Source organism: Aquila chrysaetos, chromosome 1, assembly GCF_900496995.4.
Source record: "Aquila chrysaetos chrysaetos chromosome 1, bAquChr1.4, whole genome shotgun sequence".
NCBI lineage: Eukaryota > Metazoa > Chordata > Aves > Accipitriformes > Accipitridae > Aquila > Aquila chrysaetos.
The window spans coordinates 1,546,385-1,563,304 of record NC_044004.1 but is presented as its reverse complement, the minus strand read 5'-3'; the positions used below and the strand labels follow the sequence as shown (position 1 = coordinate 1,563,304).

Sequence of the window (16,920 nt, the reverse complement as noted above, 5' to 3'; positions counted from 1 at the left end):
CAGTGCGCAGGTAGGTCTGTTCCTTCCAGGAAGGTAGTATCAGGCCACTTCTCTTTCCATCATGCTGAAAAGCAAACATACTTTGTTTAAGCCCAGAGTCAATCTTTTGGGTGAAGAGTGAGGCAAAAATAAATCAAGGAGGGGGACAAATTCGGTGGTGTCTTCCAGGCAGGTGGAGCCCAGTTCTTGGGCTGCGGCAGTGCAGGAACTGATGCACAGTGGTGCAGGAGCATCCCTGAAGCATCAGTGGTGACCCCAGACACTAATCTGGGGGCTCCTGGGCATCAAAATGTGCCTCTGGGCAGTGGCTGTAGCAGCCTCTGATTATACTGGACCTGGGTTAAATTTCCCCAGCTATACTAATGCCTGGCAGCCGGGAGTTTTGACCCACAGCACTCCCTGTGTGGGCTGAGCAGTATAGGTGTGGGTACAGGGATCCATTCTGTATCTCAGCCAAACACATGTTGTGGGGCTCCTTATCTCATCTCTGGGTGGAAACGGTGCTGGAGAGTGCTGTGGGCTGCCTGCTCTGCAGGATGCTGGCTCTCCTCAAAGCAGGTGAGCTTTGGGCAACACAGGCACAGAGGATTTAGCTGTGTGGAGCTGACTAAATTTGATAAGTGCATCCCATCCCCATAAAAACCATAGGGAGAGCCAGCAGCATCACTCCCCAACTTGGGAGGGTGTTAACTGTCCAACTTCCTTGTTCTCCTTAGTCCTCACCCAGTGAAACCCATCAGCGCTGTGGTGCAAGAGGTCTCCAGTGAGAAGAAGCAGCAGCACAGGTCCAGCCTGACGACCGCTCTGAGCAATGGCCTGGAGAAGCTGAAGACAGTCACCACGAGCAGTGTCCAGCCTGTGGCCCCGTCTTCTCACCCGGAGAAAACAGACTCAAAGAAGTTAAAGGTAGGAACCTACCACTGAGGTGAGAGCAGCGTTCCCACCAGCTCGAGATGTTCTAGAGCTGGTGACAGAAGTGCAGAGAACTGGTGTTGGAGGAGGTAGAAAGGGGTCCTGCCACAGTGCGAGCGGAACCATGTGTATTAACCCTGACATCCTTGATCCTGGTTGCCCAGCCTCCCACTGGCCTCCCTTCCTCCATGACCTGGTTTCTGGACCTTCTCACCCCATCTCTCTTCTCCCATTGCTTGCTTTGGTTTGGGGTTTTTATTGTACAGTGTGCGAGCCAATGCCTGGTTATCCACAAGAAATGAGAGGTGGAGGATGTGATAGCTGCCTGATTGAAGGCCTGAAGGGTTTTTTCTCCTGGCGGAAGCAGAGGGAAAGTACTTCCTGGAGCCTTGCTCAAATGCCGCTTGCCTGGCTGTATTTCAAACACTGGCATGTTGAGGCAAGCAAAATACCTGTGTGATACGTCTGAAGGCACGGTCTCACGCGGGTGCCTTCTCCTTCCCTTGGTCTGCTGCCACTCCTTCTGCCTCCCCAACTCAACATGTAAAATGCTGCTGATGGGGTTCACCTGAGTGGAAGGACAAGTACAACCCTGCTGCACCCAGCAAGCCCTTTGTGGTGCTGCAGGTAGTTCATGTTGTGGGTTATGAGCATCTCAACTTTACTGGGATGAGGTCTGTCTGGGTCCTGCTCCCCTGTGCTGCTCCAGCCTGTCTGGCAGCCCCAGCTCTGCTGGGAGACCCAACACCCCCGGGGCTCTCATCCTGAAGAGCTTTTAATTCAGCTTTTACATTCAGCTTTTAATTCTCCTCTCCTGCCGTCATCCAGGCCTGCTGCTGGAGGACTGGGGGAGGGGAAAGCCCCAGAAAGGGGGAGTAGCTAATGGCAGGCCTCATTATGCCAGGCTAATGGCCTCTGTTGTGCCCACACCCTTAGCTTTTGATTGTCGGGGGAGAGAGGTTTGACACAGTCTTTGGGGAAACCCTGCTAAGTGATTCACCCAGCTGGTAGAAGTGCTCCATGGTCACCTCTAACCATATGGAGGAGGCTGCATTGGTCTGGATGTCTGGGCAGTTGTTCTGGCTCCAGTATTCTTGGGTGACTGCATGGCACATGGGAAAGCTGTTTTGTAAAGACAGGATGTGATAGCTGCACAATGTCTCAGGCTCATCAGGTCAGATTTAGAAAGCAGACAGACGTAGAAAATATGATTGCTTCAGCTGTCGCTGCATTTTGCAAGCGCTAAAGGGAGCAGCGGTTTTCCTGTGATTTGCTGAATGTTCCTCTTGGTTTCTACCACAGGATCCTACTGTACCGGACCAGTCAGCCAAGTATTATCACTTGACCCACGACGAACTCATCCAGCTTCTGCTGCAGAGAGAGAAAGAGCTGAGCAAGAAGGAGGAGCACATCCATGAACTGGAGAACTACATTGACCAGCTGCTGGTGCGCATCATGGAACAGTCTCCCACGCTCCTCCAGATCCCGCTGGGGGAAAGCAAGACCAAGTAATGTCTCCCCAGAGACCAGCATCACTTGCCTAGAGCACTTCTCCAATAAACACGCTGCAAACATCCCTGCACTCCCCCCTCCTCTTACGAGAGGGCTCCAGTGGCTTCTGTTCGCAGAGTTTAGCAGGAAAGGTTATCTGCTCCTTCCCAGCCCAAGCTTATCCCACCTCTGGCTCCAGGGAACTATAGGGTGATGGGCTGTCATCCACCCTATGGGGAGGAGCAGAGCCTTCCACGAGGCAGATGCCTCCTTAGGTTCCTGTCTGTGTGACCAAGTGGCATCTTCTCAGGCACTCATCCTGCCAATGCTTTAGTGGTCCATTGGACATTTGAGAGCTGGAAACCAACCACCTCACCCATGTCTTCATCCTGCTACTGCTGCTCTTCTGCCCACACTCTTCCACATCTCTTATCTCTGAAGTGCTGTACCCTGGCTGATGGATGTTGTTAAATAGGTTGGTGACATCAGGGATGCTTAAACTCAGTAAGGGTCTACCAGCATGTTACTGTTCGCTGAGCCTGCTCGGCAGGGCAGCTAGGGGAAGGGACTACTGTTGGATGCCTCTTTCCCTCCCTGCCCCATATGTTGTACCCCCAAATGAAGGGTCTCCATCTGAAGAGCCAGCTCCAAGTTGTGCCAGTAGCTGACTGTATGGGAGATGCTACATAAAGCGACAGCGCCGGAGTCAGAGGCCGTAAAGGACTCAAGCCAACGTCATTGCCTGATCGTGAGCGGTGTTGGTTCCTTTGCTGCGCGCATGCAGAGTTGTGATGCTGCCTCAGTTACCCAGCTCAAAACTGAACTCGCAATACGGGAGAAGGGCCAGTGATGGTTTGTGCACCATCAGTACTGCAGGAGATCTTCTCGCACACCACCCAACCTGGCACTGGGCTGGCTGGCACCAGTGTGCCCTGGGGGTGACTCTTGTATGTATAAATCACAGCTGAATTTTCTACTCAGTATTACACTCCCCCTTTCCTGTGTCCACAGGGGAGTTGCTTTCCACTGGCCACACCCCACCATTGACTTTGCATTGTCTTTCTCCGTGCAACAGGAAAATGCCATCGGGACCGAAGCTCGTGTGCAGAGAAGGATGTCTGACCACCTCTATGCATGACATCCTGCTAGGTCAGGCATCCATCAAACACCCTCTCAAAGCTAGCAATTCAGTAATCGTCACAGACCCCCTTCGAGCCAGTATTAGTGCCAAACACCGCTCCAATTGTATTGCAATCTGCACAGGCCTCTGGCAGCTTGGGCCCACCCTTAAGCATTGGAGGCCAGCTCTATCAGGAGTTGAATGCTTCTTGCTGCTAACTGTTGAGTAACCATCTAAAAGCCTCTGATTTATGTGGTTTAACAACTGTAGATGATGTTAGCCTGAGGATGGTGAGCAATGCTCCTGGCTGCACCGGAGTACAGCGCAGCTTTTGATTTGGAGGTGCTGTGGAAGGGTATAGAAAGGATGTTGCTCCCTCTCTTGGTCTGCTTGGATTTTGGCTAGAGAAGGTGCCCATGCAGGCAGAGGGTCAGTTGGTGTGGGACTTGAGCTGTCTTGACATGTAAGGCATCTTCTCTCTCCTGTAGATCTCCCAGCATTACTGGATTCTTTTAAAACCTTCATATTCTTTTCTCCTTCCTTGCTTCAATGTATACCATGACTTTGAAAAATTGTGCCTTTTCTGAAATCCAATTCTCAGTTCAACGCAACCCGTCTTGGGCAACTTCCTCTTCTGTTTGCCTGCTAATCTGAACTAGGTGAGTTTATTTTTAAACGCAGACAGCGGAGCCTTCCCACCCCTGTGTGCGGGTTGCTTTTGGTCTTTGGCAGGAGCTCTGCACGGGCAGCTTGCGTGACGTGGGAGGTAGAGACTTTAAGAGAAGACATTGGGGGAAGAGCAGACCAAATGTTCCAAGACAAAATACAGCTGGATAAAGGGCAGTACTGGGTCATGCTCGAAGTCTGAGGTTGGGGAAGCAGGCTGACAGGGTGAGAGCTATCGGGAGAAAAGGAGGTTTGGTGTTGCTGTCATTGACAATGTTTGGTCATATCTAGCTTGTAGACCATCGTGTGAGGAGGAGGACTTGTTACCTGGGAAGGTACCGGCCACGAGCCTTTCGTTCCTACCTGCCTTTGCCCCTAGGAGGAAGTAATCTGGGGTTTTGCACTTCTCTACCTGCGTCTTCATGTTCTTCTTCCCTCTTTGTGTCTCAGGTGTGGGGACTTTGTTTCTGGTGTAAGACGTAAGGGTCTGAGGGAAGGTGTTTCTCCCATTTTAGAAAGTACCAGAAACCTCTCTCTGCCTATATAATCAAAAGATCCCGTGGCCTGAGAGCTAGATTCCCTTTCCAGGTGCCTGTCTCTCGTGGAGAAGCTCTCCCTTTTACCTGAAAGCAGGCAGGGAGGAGTTGTGGACAGCTAGAAAGCGGTCCAGTGTCAGAAGAGCGGCGTGTGGCACTGGAAGGAGGGCTGGGAGAAGGGGCAGCCCTGCAGACGGGCAGGGATGCTGAGCGGTGAAGGCGAAGGCTTACATCAGGTAGACATTAGCAAGGGAGAGACCTAGAGCCAAAATCTCACACGAGAGCCAGGAGCTGCTTCCTGAGACTTCTCCCCCAGCAGCGATTGGCGTTGTAGCTGCTCCCCATACACAAGTGCCAATGTTTATAAGGATCTTGCTGCACCTCCTCCCGGCCTTCTCCCCCTCCTCTTCCATCGCATTTCACCGCCTCCCTAATCCCCCTTCTGCCTTAGTCAGCTCTGCCTTTTTTTTTAGTCCAAAGCTTGAATGTTTTGCACTTGAATATATAATCTCAGAGCTACAGCAGGCTGTATCGGGCGTACAGCCTTTTCAGCAATACGTGCTTCCTCGCGTGACCTGCCTCCGTCGCAGCGGAGCAACGCAGTCCCCGAACTGCCTTCCACCGCAGGAGCCCGTGCCGTCTCGGAGGAGGCTGGAGCAAGCAGAGCTAAAATGCTTTTGCCTTGACTTTGTGATAGCAGAGCATTTCCAAAGGCCGAGGCGGGGGTACGGCACGGGTACCTTGGCATCGCACGTGAGACAGGGTTGAGGGGGGGCTACAGAAAAAAACAAGCAGTGACAACAGCCAAGGCTGCCCTGGTGTTTCATGTCTGTCCTCGAGCGTTTAGAAGTCCAGAGGTATCTACAAATGACAACCCGTGCTTAGGAAAAGGCATCTTAAAGATGCTTCTGTCTTTGTTCTCTGTTTCTCCACCCTGCTGGCCTGCAAATGTGGGGGTTTTTCCCCCCACCACACAGTTTTTATTCTCTGCGTAAGAGCAAGCAAGCTTGGCTACGCCACACAATAGCACTGAAGCCGGAGGCTGTATAATTTTTTTGTTAAAACCTCTAAGGTACCAGAGGGAAATGGTTTTGAGGAGCTAAATGTTTTCTCATTGAGGGAGGGATGAGAAAAAGGAGTGGGGTAAATGTTCTCAAGTTGCTCATGTCCAGTCTCCATATTTAGCGATTTATTTGCAAAAACAGGGAGGCGAGCAGCACTTCTGTTCAGCGTGCAGGGTAACACTCCGCGGTCTTTCGCTCTTTACTGAACCGAGCAGCTGAAAAGGTTTTGATGGGCCAGCAGCAGCTTTTCACTGGTTCCGTTTTAAACACAGCCATAACAATTACTCTATGTTTTTGCCTCCTGGTCTGTCTTTCTCTTTCTACGCTCAAGCTGTTTCACAAGGTCTTCCGCAGGGTGCTGTTGCTCACAGCTGTGCTCTGCTTTTGTTGTCAGCCCACAACTGGGTTTCTTGCTTTTAAAGAACTCTGGCCAAGTGAATTATTTTTGCCTTGACTGGCCCTTCCGGCCCAGACTCATGGGCCAGAAGAACCAACAAGGTATATCCTTAAACTGGAACAAACCTGAAGGGATGTGGATACGGAAGTGTCACGTAGACTCAGCCTTACGACTTGTCTGTGAAGAAACCGCCGTGTGTTTTGTGTTATAAACGTGGGGTGGAAAAACATCCCAAAATGGGAGAGATAAGTGTCAGGGGTTTTGGAGTTGTTGATTTCCCTGTACTTCATGTATGCAGGAAGTGGGTTCTGTGTGTTTCATGTTTTAATAGTTGCAACTAATGTTTATAAAGAGCTTGTTATTTACGTTTTAAGCACTTTAAAAAAAAATAAAAGTTGTTCAAGCTGTTCCTAGATACTTCTGATTTATTGACAACAGCGTCTGTGCTGATAGCACTTGGACAGCGAGTGACATTTATCTGTTTATTTTCTGAAGTAGGATGACGATGTCCAATGTCTTCGGCAGCTTTTCCAGCATCATCAACAGTCCCCAAGCACCTGCTGCTGTGTGGTGGCTGCAAGGGGTGGTAGTGCTGCAGGTTTACCTTGAGTTCCTCTCCGAATATTGCCCCTGCCTCAGTTGATCGGTGCACCCGAGGGGATTTAAGCTCCTCTTAGCTTTGTCGCATGTGCGTGACAGCTGTGCTGTGTGCTGAGCGCCCGCAGGAGCTTGGCTCGAGCGGCCACGCTGCCCCGGGGGATCGAATCTGCCTGCAGCTCCCTTACTGCTCACCGTTGACTTTGCCCTGACGTAGCAGGAGGGTAAAGGTTATTACTGCATTCCTGAGGATTTGTGGAAAATCAGCAGCTGAGTAGAGGAGAGAGACCCCACTGCAGCGTGCTGGAGGAAAGGAGAGCTCGTGTTGCATGGTAGACACCAGAGGATTCAGCCTCAGGGTGCCTGGTGAGGAAACCCGGCTCCATCAGTGCTGCTGCTCACGGGAACAGGCAGCTTTTACCTAAAGCGCTTAATGTTTCTCCCCGTCCGCGCAGCAGACCCTGCGTGGCGCAGGACTGATCCCCAGCAGAGACCTTCACCTCAGTTTCTCTGCCCTAATCCCACCCACCTGTTTCACTGCTCAGCTCTTTTCCTTCTCAAGGCTTGCCTCTTTCTTCATTCATGCCTTTTCCTTCAAAAAAATTAACTCCCCTTAAGCTTCGATAAATGACTTTGCTGCTCCAACAGAAGAGTTTCATTGGCTCTAATCCGGGTTTATTTTTCATCCAGCTGGATCGCAGGCCGCTATCGAGCTCAACACCTGTCTGGGGGGATCATGTTAGCCCTGAGAGCCTGGATGGGGAAATATTCGACATGCTGCTTCGCAGGATCAGGGCGCTGAACTGTGACCCTCTGAAAGACTATCCTAAGAAAAGACAGCCTGGAATGACTGGGCTAGTGTGGGCTTCCCCTGGCTGCAGGGGCGCAGGGGGTAGAGCAGAGCAGCAGTCATTGGGAGGCTGGGGAAACTGGAATCTGTCATGTCAGAAAAAAAAAATATTTTGAGACCTTAGTCCTGCTAAAACTGCTGTGTGCAATTACATTGAGTGTCTCTGAAAGCTTAAGCACAGGCTTGGGACGGATGCAAATAATTCCTGTCCTTGCAGGAAGAACTGGCTGGGTTTGTTGTTCGAAGCCTGAGTTTTGCTGCCCGACGCAAGTTTTCTTAAAATCTGGCTTTACAGATGGAAGCCAACAAGAAATGTTCCTGTGACTTTCTCCCTGAGCCAGCAGGCAGCACAGCCCCGCACCCAGCTGTCACTTGAGGGGTGGCCGTCTGAGACCCCCAAATCTCCCTCGGTTTTTAGAGGAGCTCGCTCGATGGCTGGGGGGGGCTTCTTCCTCCCCCTGCCGAAATGGGAAGAAACGTCATTGTTGACTTAACAGTCGTTGATCTGGGGAAGCAACCCCCCCCCCCCCCGCCTTCTTCCCCAACCCAGGGAAATGTGAGTTGTCAGTCTAAATGGATCTGGTTAGATTGATATCAGCCAAAGAATTGATATTCTTTCTGGTATTTAACCAAAAAAGTGATAGTCTTATGTCACTCCAAATGTGGTTTTAGATAAACAGATTCTCTCCCCTCTGTTGTTACAAAACATTTAGTGTGTCAACATGAGGGACTGTATCAATTATCTGGCTCTAGCTGTAATGGGTGGGAGGGGGATTTCCCCTGTGTAGAGATGGAGGGATTTGGGTTATCATCCATATTATTGAGAGCCCTAATGATTTTGCTGTGTTTATTTTTGTGAAGTACAGGATGAAATCTTTAGAAAAAGAAGAGCTACTTTGTAAAGCATTAGCCACAGCAAAATTATTTTATTTTTCCTGTTAAGACAATGTTAGAGCTCCAAGCAGTGTTAGATCCTGCCTAGAAGGAAACAAACCCAAATGACACGCTGTCCTTCAGGATAAAGATCGACATCATACCACGAGCGGAGTGATAAGAAGGGCAGCGGTAAAATGTAGCTGCACGTCCCATGGTTGTGCTGGGGGGTGTCAAAAGGAGGTTTAAACCGTGTGAAACCCTGCCCCGGTCGCACAGCTGGAGCAGCAGGCAGCAAGTGCTCCCCACTCTGCACTGCAGCCGGGTTTAATTAAAGTAAGCAAACCGTTAACTCCGAGGACAGGGTACAAGGACAGCAGTGGGTACACTCCAGTGAGCAGGATTTGTTGTCGGACCAGATCTTTGCTCGTCATCTGTCCGTTCCTGGGGAGAGTTGTGTTTTCATGCTTGCACACAACCAGGCAGGGAGAGGGCAAAAGGAGAGGCGGTGCGGGCTGCCAGCAGCCTGTAACCCTGAGGGAGCAGGTTGGTGCAGCGCAGGAGGAAACAACTTGATTTTAAGAGTAGCTCTAAGGGAAAAGGAACAAGAAATGAGAAAATGACCCTTTTCTGTTCTGGTGGAAGCTCCTTCCCCATGCCGGTGCAAGGGGTTGGTACGTGCGCTTCGGTGTGCTGGCTCGCGCTGTGTGTTACAGTGCGGCAGGCTCTGCGCCGGGCCCCTTTTCTGCTCCTTTTCTACCCGAAGCTGCAGGAGATTTGAAATTCAGTGAAGGGGAATCAATGGTGAATTAGCCTAAAAACAGAAATTGGTTTTGCAGATGGAAAAAGAGCGGAAAAAAAAATCAGCACCACATCCATAAAGCAGAGCAGCAGCATCCCCACAGCAAAACCTTCTGCCATTCAGCAAAAATACGGGATTTTTTTTTTTCTTTTTAGGTATATTGTTTAATTCCTTCCTAGATGGAACATCTGTTTCTGACCTGCGCTGTAATCTGTTGCCTTTACTTCTGCTCTGCCAAGCCTTCCTCTTACACCCTGACTGCCTTCCCTGCTTCATCCCCAACTCCAGTCTATTTGCTGTCCCTTTGCTCTTCCTCGGAGAATTGATCCTAATCCTCCAAACAATTTCACTGGCATTTGAAGGGCCAGACACTTCTTATTCCACTAATCTAGAGAAGAGGATTCTGGAGATTGCTTCGTGCGCACCCCTTCTGCCCCCAGCCCTGCACGACCTTGCCTTTATCTCCACAAATCATAACACTGAGGAAGCGGACAAATAAGTCTGTATCACAGTAAATTTATTATTTCCTGGTTTCCTAGTCTTTATTTTTAATCACGTATTTCAAAGGTCAATAGCAATTGTTACGCTCCCATCAAAGTAAGAATATATTTCCACAAGGAAATGATGAAATTTGAATTTTTTTTCAGCAGCTTTCGGGCTTTCACCTTTCTATGTGTTATTATTTACTCAAACAATTTTGGAATTAAGGCAAACATCTGCTTTCCACGTCACGTTCCCGTGCATCCCCTATCACCACCTGTATTCTGGCTGCCGTGTCGGTGTCACTGAGTGGCGTCTGCATTCAAAAAAGGAAGAACGTTTTGGAGCGAGTCCCTCTTGAAGGGGTCAGAAACCTGCACCGCGAGGTGTATGTGCTTTTAGGGCAGGAAGAACGCAGCTCTGTCATCTGGGCGCAGCCGGTTTCCTCAGACATCTCTGTTAGTTGCTGAATTCAACCGTTGCTTCGCAAAAAGGAGAACAGACAGGGAGAAGTGGCAACCAAGGCGGGCGAAGACTCGCACACGCTGTGCGTGGCCCTCGCAGAGCCTCCGACGCCACGCAGGACGACCCTGTGAGGGAGCAGTAGGGAGGCCCGGCTCTACCCAAACCCTTTGGCTGCTCCCTCGGAACCTCACGCTCCCCCCGAGGGGTGGACAGCCTGGGCAGGGAGAGCCGGCCTGCCCGCCGCAGGCAGGGTGGGATTACCTCGTACAACCCACCCACACTCCCCGACCTGACGAGAGACCCCTCTCCCTGCCGCCGCCGCCTCCCTCTTGGAGCTCCCCCCTCAGCTTCCCGCCAAAACACATTTCCCGTCGTGCCCCGGGCGCCTCTCTCCTGCGGACTCCATTTCCCATGCTGCCCCGCGCCGCCGCGCCCCTCCCTATTGGCTGGCAAGGGGGCGGGGCCGCCTTCTCCCAGCGTCCCCTTCTCTCCCGCCGCTCGGACTCCGCCTCCCGTGAGGCGCCGGGGCGGCGGGCGGACTCCATTTCCCGGCGTGCCGCGCGGGAGCTGCGGGTGAGCCGCGACCAATCAGCGCGGCGGCGCCGCAAGGGGCGGGCCCGGCGGCGGGGGGAGGCTGTTTAAAGTGGCGCTTAGCGGCGCGCGAAGGGAATGGCGGAGCCGGCGGACTATCCCCCCTTCCAGCTGGGGAAGCCTCGCTTCGAACAGGTACCGCCGGCAGCGGGAGGGGGGACGGGGGGGCGACGGACGGGGAGCGGCGGCGGGAGCTGTCGTCGTCCCCCCACCACAGCGCGGCGTTGTTCCCCCCCCCCCCCCCCCCCGCCGTGAGGGGAGACCCCCTCTCCCTGCTCCTATCCCCCCGCCCTCCCCCAGGGCGGCACGCTGATTGGTGCGCAGCCCCCCTGCCGTTGGGCCGCGCGGCTGTCACTCAAAGCCGCCGCCCCCCTCCCCGCGGCGGCTCCCGCGGCGGGCGGTGATTGGCGCGTCCCGCCGTGCCCCTGTGGTTCGGGGCGGGAGCTGAAGCTGGAGGGTCCCGGGTTCGAGCCCCGCGGGTTCGAGCCTCGCGGTCGCCGCCGAAAGCAGCGGACTTTGGGGCGGGGGGGGGGGGGTCCCCGGTGCCAGCGCACGGCGCGGCCTCGTCTTCCCACCCCCCGCCTCCGGTAGGGCTGGGCCCTGCCCCGGCGGGCGGGGCGGCGAGCCCAAGGTTGCAGGGAGGTGAGGAGCTGCCCCGGGTGGGAGCTGGACCTCCAGGGCAGGGCCCGGGGCGGTGAGGGGGGACCGGGTGGGTGTGGGAGCCAAGGACCTCTCCCGGGTGGGCGCTTCGGCCACCTCATAAAGGGCTGTCCGTGCTGCGGGTTCGCACAGCCGCTCGGCCGCCTCCGCGGGGGGTCCGGGGTGTTGGCTGGGCAGGGGCTGATGCTCACAAAATGGCGTCGCGTGGGGCGTCTGAGGTGACCGCCGAGGAAACGTGGTTTGGGACGACGCCTGAGGCGAGGAAGCGGCACCTGCACAGCAGAGCCGCCCCGGCCTCGGTACCCGATGACTGGGGAATGGCGAGGAAGGCCTGCGGCCCACAGCAGCCGTCCCCGGGCGAGGAGAGCCGGTGCGGGGCTCAGAGCGGCTCGTCCCCGCTGCCGCCTTCCGCAGCCTCTCTTCACAAGCCCTCCGCGGGGTCCCTGCCGCGGCGCAGCTGGCGGAGGCCCCTCTTCGTTCTCGTGGAGCCATGTCAGGCTGGCAAAGTTCATAAAACCTCCTTCAGTCGCTCTTGAGCTGGGTAGGACTCCTCTGGAGAGGAATGAGCCATTGCAATTACCAAACCAAGAATGAGTAGCAGGAGTCTGCTCGTTAATAGGTGTGTGTCCCCCCCATTATTGGGGTAATCTCCAAGGAGACTCTCTTCCCACCATCCACGTGAAATCTGTATGGGACCGCTATTTGCCAACCATCTGACTTGCTGATTGCAGCTCACAGAGCTTGGCTTGACCGAAGCCACCCGTTTGGGTTGCTGCGAAGTCCAGTTGCTGATTTCCCATGGGGGGCCAGCTCTCGGGTGGTGGATCTACGTGCCTCTTCCCCTGCCGCCTTATCCCTGTTTGGGAGGTTGTGGTGGGACCTCCTTGGAGCAACAGATCCCCCGCAGCAAGGAAGGGGTGACTTCCCCACGCTGGGAGCCTGCTCGGCTGCGTGAGCCGAGGGATGCTCAGGCTGGGGAGATGGAGGTTTTTAATAAGGAGAGGAGGAGGAGGAGGAGGAGACGCTACTCCCTTCTAGACACCACAGATGATTCGAGGCACACTTGGCAGCGAGTCAGGCACAGAATCGGTGCGTTCTGTTCATTAAGGAGCGACTGTCACTTGTAGCAACATTTAGAAAATGTTTCGAGGGGTATGGCAGGATGTTAATGATTGCGTGCACGTTTGAGCGGAGACGTCCTCTCTCCTTGCTGCCACTCCTGGGAGATGAGCCCGGTGCGTTTACAGTGTGGCCCGGATCCGGGGTGAGGGATGCCCGTCGGCAAAAGCACCCTTGGGACTGGATGCTTCAGGGGTGCTTTGCCAGAGGGCCACACGGAGCATTGGAAATCATTCCCCTTCTCTTCTATAGTGGTTTTATTCCTTTCCTGTAAAATCTTCTGCAAAGCAGTGTGTGGTGGTCCAGTGGGTGCTGTAGGATGGGTCGTGTGGTGCTGTTGTCCTGCCAGCTCTCACCCCGCGCTCCCCTGTTTTCTCCTGCTCCATCTGCCCACGTGTGAAGCACGGCTGGACAGCCCGGTTTGGGATCTGGCAGCGTTGAGGGGTCGCAGAGCAGGAGAGGCTCGAGTGTTGCCGGGGCTTAGGGCACCCGGTCGGATCCTGCGGTCGGCTCTGCTCGGGTTGAGACACTGCAGCCTGCTCCACCAGCACTGCTGCCCTGGCAGAGCCGAGGTCCTTCATCTCTGGGTCAGACAGTTACAGTTATTTATTTCCCCCACCTTGACCTTGGTGTTTGCTACCAAACTTTAGTCTCCGGTGCTGGGGAAAAACGCCTACATCAGCCCAAGGGATCGGCGGACCTTGAACACCACGATCCTTTGCATTTCCCCTACAGCTCTCTGCCTTTCCCATTCTTTTGGTGGCCTGTTGCAGGGTTTTATCTGTTTATAAGATCTCGGCTTTAGTGGTCCAGCTGACAAAGGATGCCTTACTTGTTTTGGAAAGGATTAGTGACGCTTCGGGTGGTTGTTTAAATTCTAGACGTAGCCCCATGCAATGACAGCATTTACTTTTCCTCTGAAACGCTGGCTGGGAACAGATCTGGGGCTATTTAAGGGGAGGTTTGACTAAAACTGGGGCTGGGAGAGATGCAGGGAGCTGTGCTGAGCATCTTTGTCCCTGCAGGGGAAAACAAGGAAAAGTTGTGTGTCGGGAACAAAAACCTTGGAGAGCAAACTTGACTGCCTGGGGATTTGGTTCAGAGGAGACACAGTGGTTTCCTTCCCCTGCCGTGGCCCAGAGCTCCCGGAAAGTGGCTGAGCAGAATTTAGGACAGCAGGCAGGAGACGTCCATCCCCAGCACCACCTCTGGAGGTTATTAAATTCCCCTTTTCCCCTCCCTTGTTTTGCAGTTCACTTGTTTTTCTTGATCTTTGGGCAAGTGGCATTCTGTGGAGTCACCTTTTTTTTTTTTTTTTTTGTTTGCTGGAAAGAGCCTCTGTCTCCCAAAGGAAGCAGGCTATTTTTAGGTAAAAGAAGAAATGAGGTCGTTAGGCTTGAGAATGTGTGATAAGGACTTAATTTTTTGACAAGTAGTTCTAATTTATTAAGCATACTCCTTTTTTTTCTTTAAGGATTTGCTAAGTGCTCCCTCTTCTAGAGCCAGAGCACTAAATGTGTGTTCCCAGTGCTCTGGGGTCTTTGCCTGTAGCCCAGGCATTTACCCTGGGCAAAATAAATGGATTTTTTTCTATCAGAAGAGCTGAAGAAACCTTTCCAGCAAGGGCCTAAATAAGGTGTGGGTGCGGTTGTTTGCTAACCAGGGGTGTTAACTGCAGGAGGAAGATAGCACGAGTTAAACTCTGGTGGTTTTATTGGGGTCAGCTCTCTAAAAAGTAATATGAGGTTGTCTTGGCTAGTGTGGGAGGACTGCAAGCACGGGGGGAACCGAACAAGGAGTGAGCCGACTTCTTCCCCAGCTGAAGTCAAGGGTGGTCATCTCAACAAGCAGAACTCATGAGCATGCCTCGTCCTCTTTGTGAAGTAGTAAATAAAAAAAAAAAAAAGAAGTCGCAGATCATAGATCCTTCAGGGAAAGGACAGGGAAATAAAGGGAAATAAACCCAAACCAGAACCATAAACATCTTTTATCCCTTCAACAGCTCAGTGTGTACGTACGGTCATGGAGTACATGATGTGCTTAGGATGTTTTATTCTGTTGGGCAAACACGCCATTTCTATGACTGTGATATTAACAGCATCGTTGGAGATCTGCTGTTTTCAGAGCTTGACCTTGCAGATTTTTATACGTTGGAACTCAACACATGCTAATCTCAGAAATGTCTTATAAGGACATTACTGCCAAAAATCATTATTTCTTGCTCTTTGCATGCTTTAATGGTAAGTTTAAAGCACAACCAGGGTTTATTACCACCCTTAGCAAAACCATGTGCCTCCTATGTCCAGGATAACCCTTGCAATAACACACAGATAAAGATGCTGTTGATTATAGATACGCCTCTCAGGAGCTTAATGGCTTGCTGCTTGCGTGCTGTGATTGCCGAAAGCCCTGGTACAGGCAGTGGGAGGAACCAGAGCTGTATCGTAGTGTTAACACAGAAGTTTCTTCTTGTGCTGCTCAGTGTAATGTTATTTTCCACTTGAAAAAAGTGAATGAAACTCCTCTCTCCTAAAGGGTCATCCTTATGGAGAAGGGATTTTCTTAAAAGGCTGTGGAAGGATGTTTAAGGGTGGTTCATAACTGCTTTAACTCTTGTGTGTATGTAGGTCCAGCCCAAGCTGCTTGAGATGAGGTTGGCATACACTAAATGGTGTTTGCTGTCGCCAAACGTGGGTTTCTCAGCCCTGAAGACGGGCTGACCCTGTTTATCCTATGCAATCTATTGGGTCCTGCAAACACATGCTTAAAGACGAATTGCAGAGAAGAGGAGGAAATACAGACACCTTTGGGTTTGATGTTTATCTGTTAACTTCACAGAACCTGCCAAAAAAGCCATCCGTTGGCTTTTTTACATCTCTATCAGCCAGGATTGGATTTTAAACAGGGAGTTTGTTTGTATGCATCTTGTGCTACAAGATGTAAACCCCTACTACTCCATGTAATGCCCACGAAGGGTTTCCATGCTGCATCCTGGCTGTGTTCACATTCACGAGCAGACCTGTCACTGCAGGTGGCTGAAGTAACTGAGATGCAGGAGCTACTCCCATACAGACTTTTTAATACTGTAAAGTCAAATTGAGAGCATCAAGTCTGTAGCTTTAGCTTCAACTTGTAACGGGCTGGACTGCAAGTATGCATGTAATTACACAGCTCTGCTGTCCGACCGTACCTTGCCAAAGTCCCATTGCTCAATGGCTTGAATTTTCTTAATTTTGTTTGGTTTAGCTTAAAACTCTTCCTAATTAATTTAAAGCTGACGTAAGCCTGATTTTTTTAGCTCAACACCCCCCTCCCCCCCCCCAAGTCTGCATGCCTTTTGCTCTGGCTTAATTAAATCCTTTTTAAAATCACACTGTAATTAAATCGGTAAAGTTGCACATATCTCCTGTTCTTCCCAGGGCTGCCCAGCATACACTTTTGAGGAATACTCGCCCTCTTTAAGGTGATAAACAAGTGCTTGCTAATGGTCACTTACCTGCCTCTCACTGCCCTTCTTCAAATTTCTTGAGCCTGCAAGTAGTTTCCTTCTAGTTCTTACCTCAGAGTCAGCTGGATCTTGCATGGCCCGCAGCACAGCCACTTTAATGAGCTGGATCTGTAACATACTCCTGTGCTCGCGATGAACTGCTGTGCCATGTAAGGGAATTAATATTCCCAGCCACTTTGCAGAACTTCATCTTGCTTGCAGGCTGGTGAGAAGTGGTCCCAAAATAGCCGCGATTAATCACAGGAAATTTGTGTTATTCAGTTTTCTTCCAGATAACTGTTTACTACAACAGATGTTACAGGAATAAAATGGCGAAAAAGACCACGGGTGGATATTTGGGAGCTGAAGGTCAAACTTCTGGGCATCTTGCAAGCTCTATCCCTTGCATGAGTATGATAGCCAGAGCTAGAAATGATCCTGTTAAAAAGGAACCATTCTGAATTCTCACTTAAATCCGGATTTGGTTGACTGCAGCGTGCCGTAGGGCTGCTGCTGTGCTGGTGCACTGAGCAGTGCCCGGTCGTTCCTGTGCCCTGGGGCTTGATCCTCTCATCCCGTTCGCTTGTTCTAACAACTGTTGGGTTTGTTGGATGGATGCAGAGTTGGTGTGTCCAGTTTAAACCTTGGAGGGAGGTGGAAATACCTTGCTTTCCCCCTATTAGATGGTAATGGGCATGGAATGATGGAGAATGGATGGAGGAGAAAGGGTCAGAAGGAGGTATGGGAAGGACACGCTGGAACAGTGAGTAACACTTTTAACACTGAAATGGCATTTAAAAGGCAAATAAA

At 51.9% G+C, this 16,920-nt stretch overlaps 2 protein-coding genes across 8 annotated transcripts in view; both read left to right on the top strand.

Moving 5' to 3' along the window:
* RAB11FIP5 (RAB11 family interacting protein 5) overlaps positions 1–6,599 on the top strand; it is a 43,582-nt gene extending 36,983 nt beyond the window's left edge. For 4 of the 5 annotated variants that reach the window (XM_030009792.2, XM_030009815.2, XM_030009806.2 and 1 more), the window contains 2 exons: positions 717–906; positions 2,215–6,599. In XM_030009792.2, the coding sequence (XP_029865652.1) occupies positions 717–906; positions 2,215–2,424 (400 nt within the window). In that variant the 3' untranslated portion in view covers positions 2,425–6,599. The remainder of the gene's footprint in view (positions 1–716; positions 907–2,214) is intronic. The other variant, XR_003922777.2, reaches the window with a different exon arrangement.
* A 4,258-nt stretch (positions 6,600–10,857) lies between these two features.
* Positions 10,858–16,920, top strand: part of SFXN5 (sideroflexin 5) — a 101,133-nt gene continuing 95,070 nt past the window's right edge. The window contains exon 1 of one of the 3 annotated variants that reach the window (XM_030024757.2): positions 10,858–10,979. In XM_030024757.2, coding sequence (XP_029880617.1) covers positions 10,923–10,979 — 57 coding nt within the window. In that variant the 5' untranslated portion in view covers positions 10,858–10,922. Of the gene's footprint in view, positions 10,980–11,381; positions 11,487–16,920 lie in introns of those variants that run through there. The other 2 variants (XM_030024769.2, XM_030024779.2) reach the window with 2 other exon arrangements.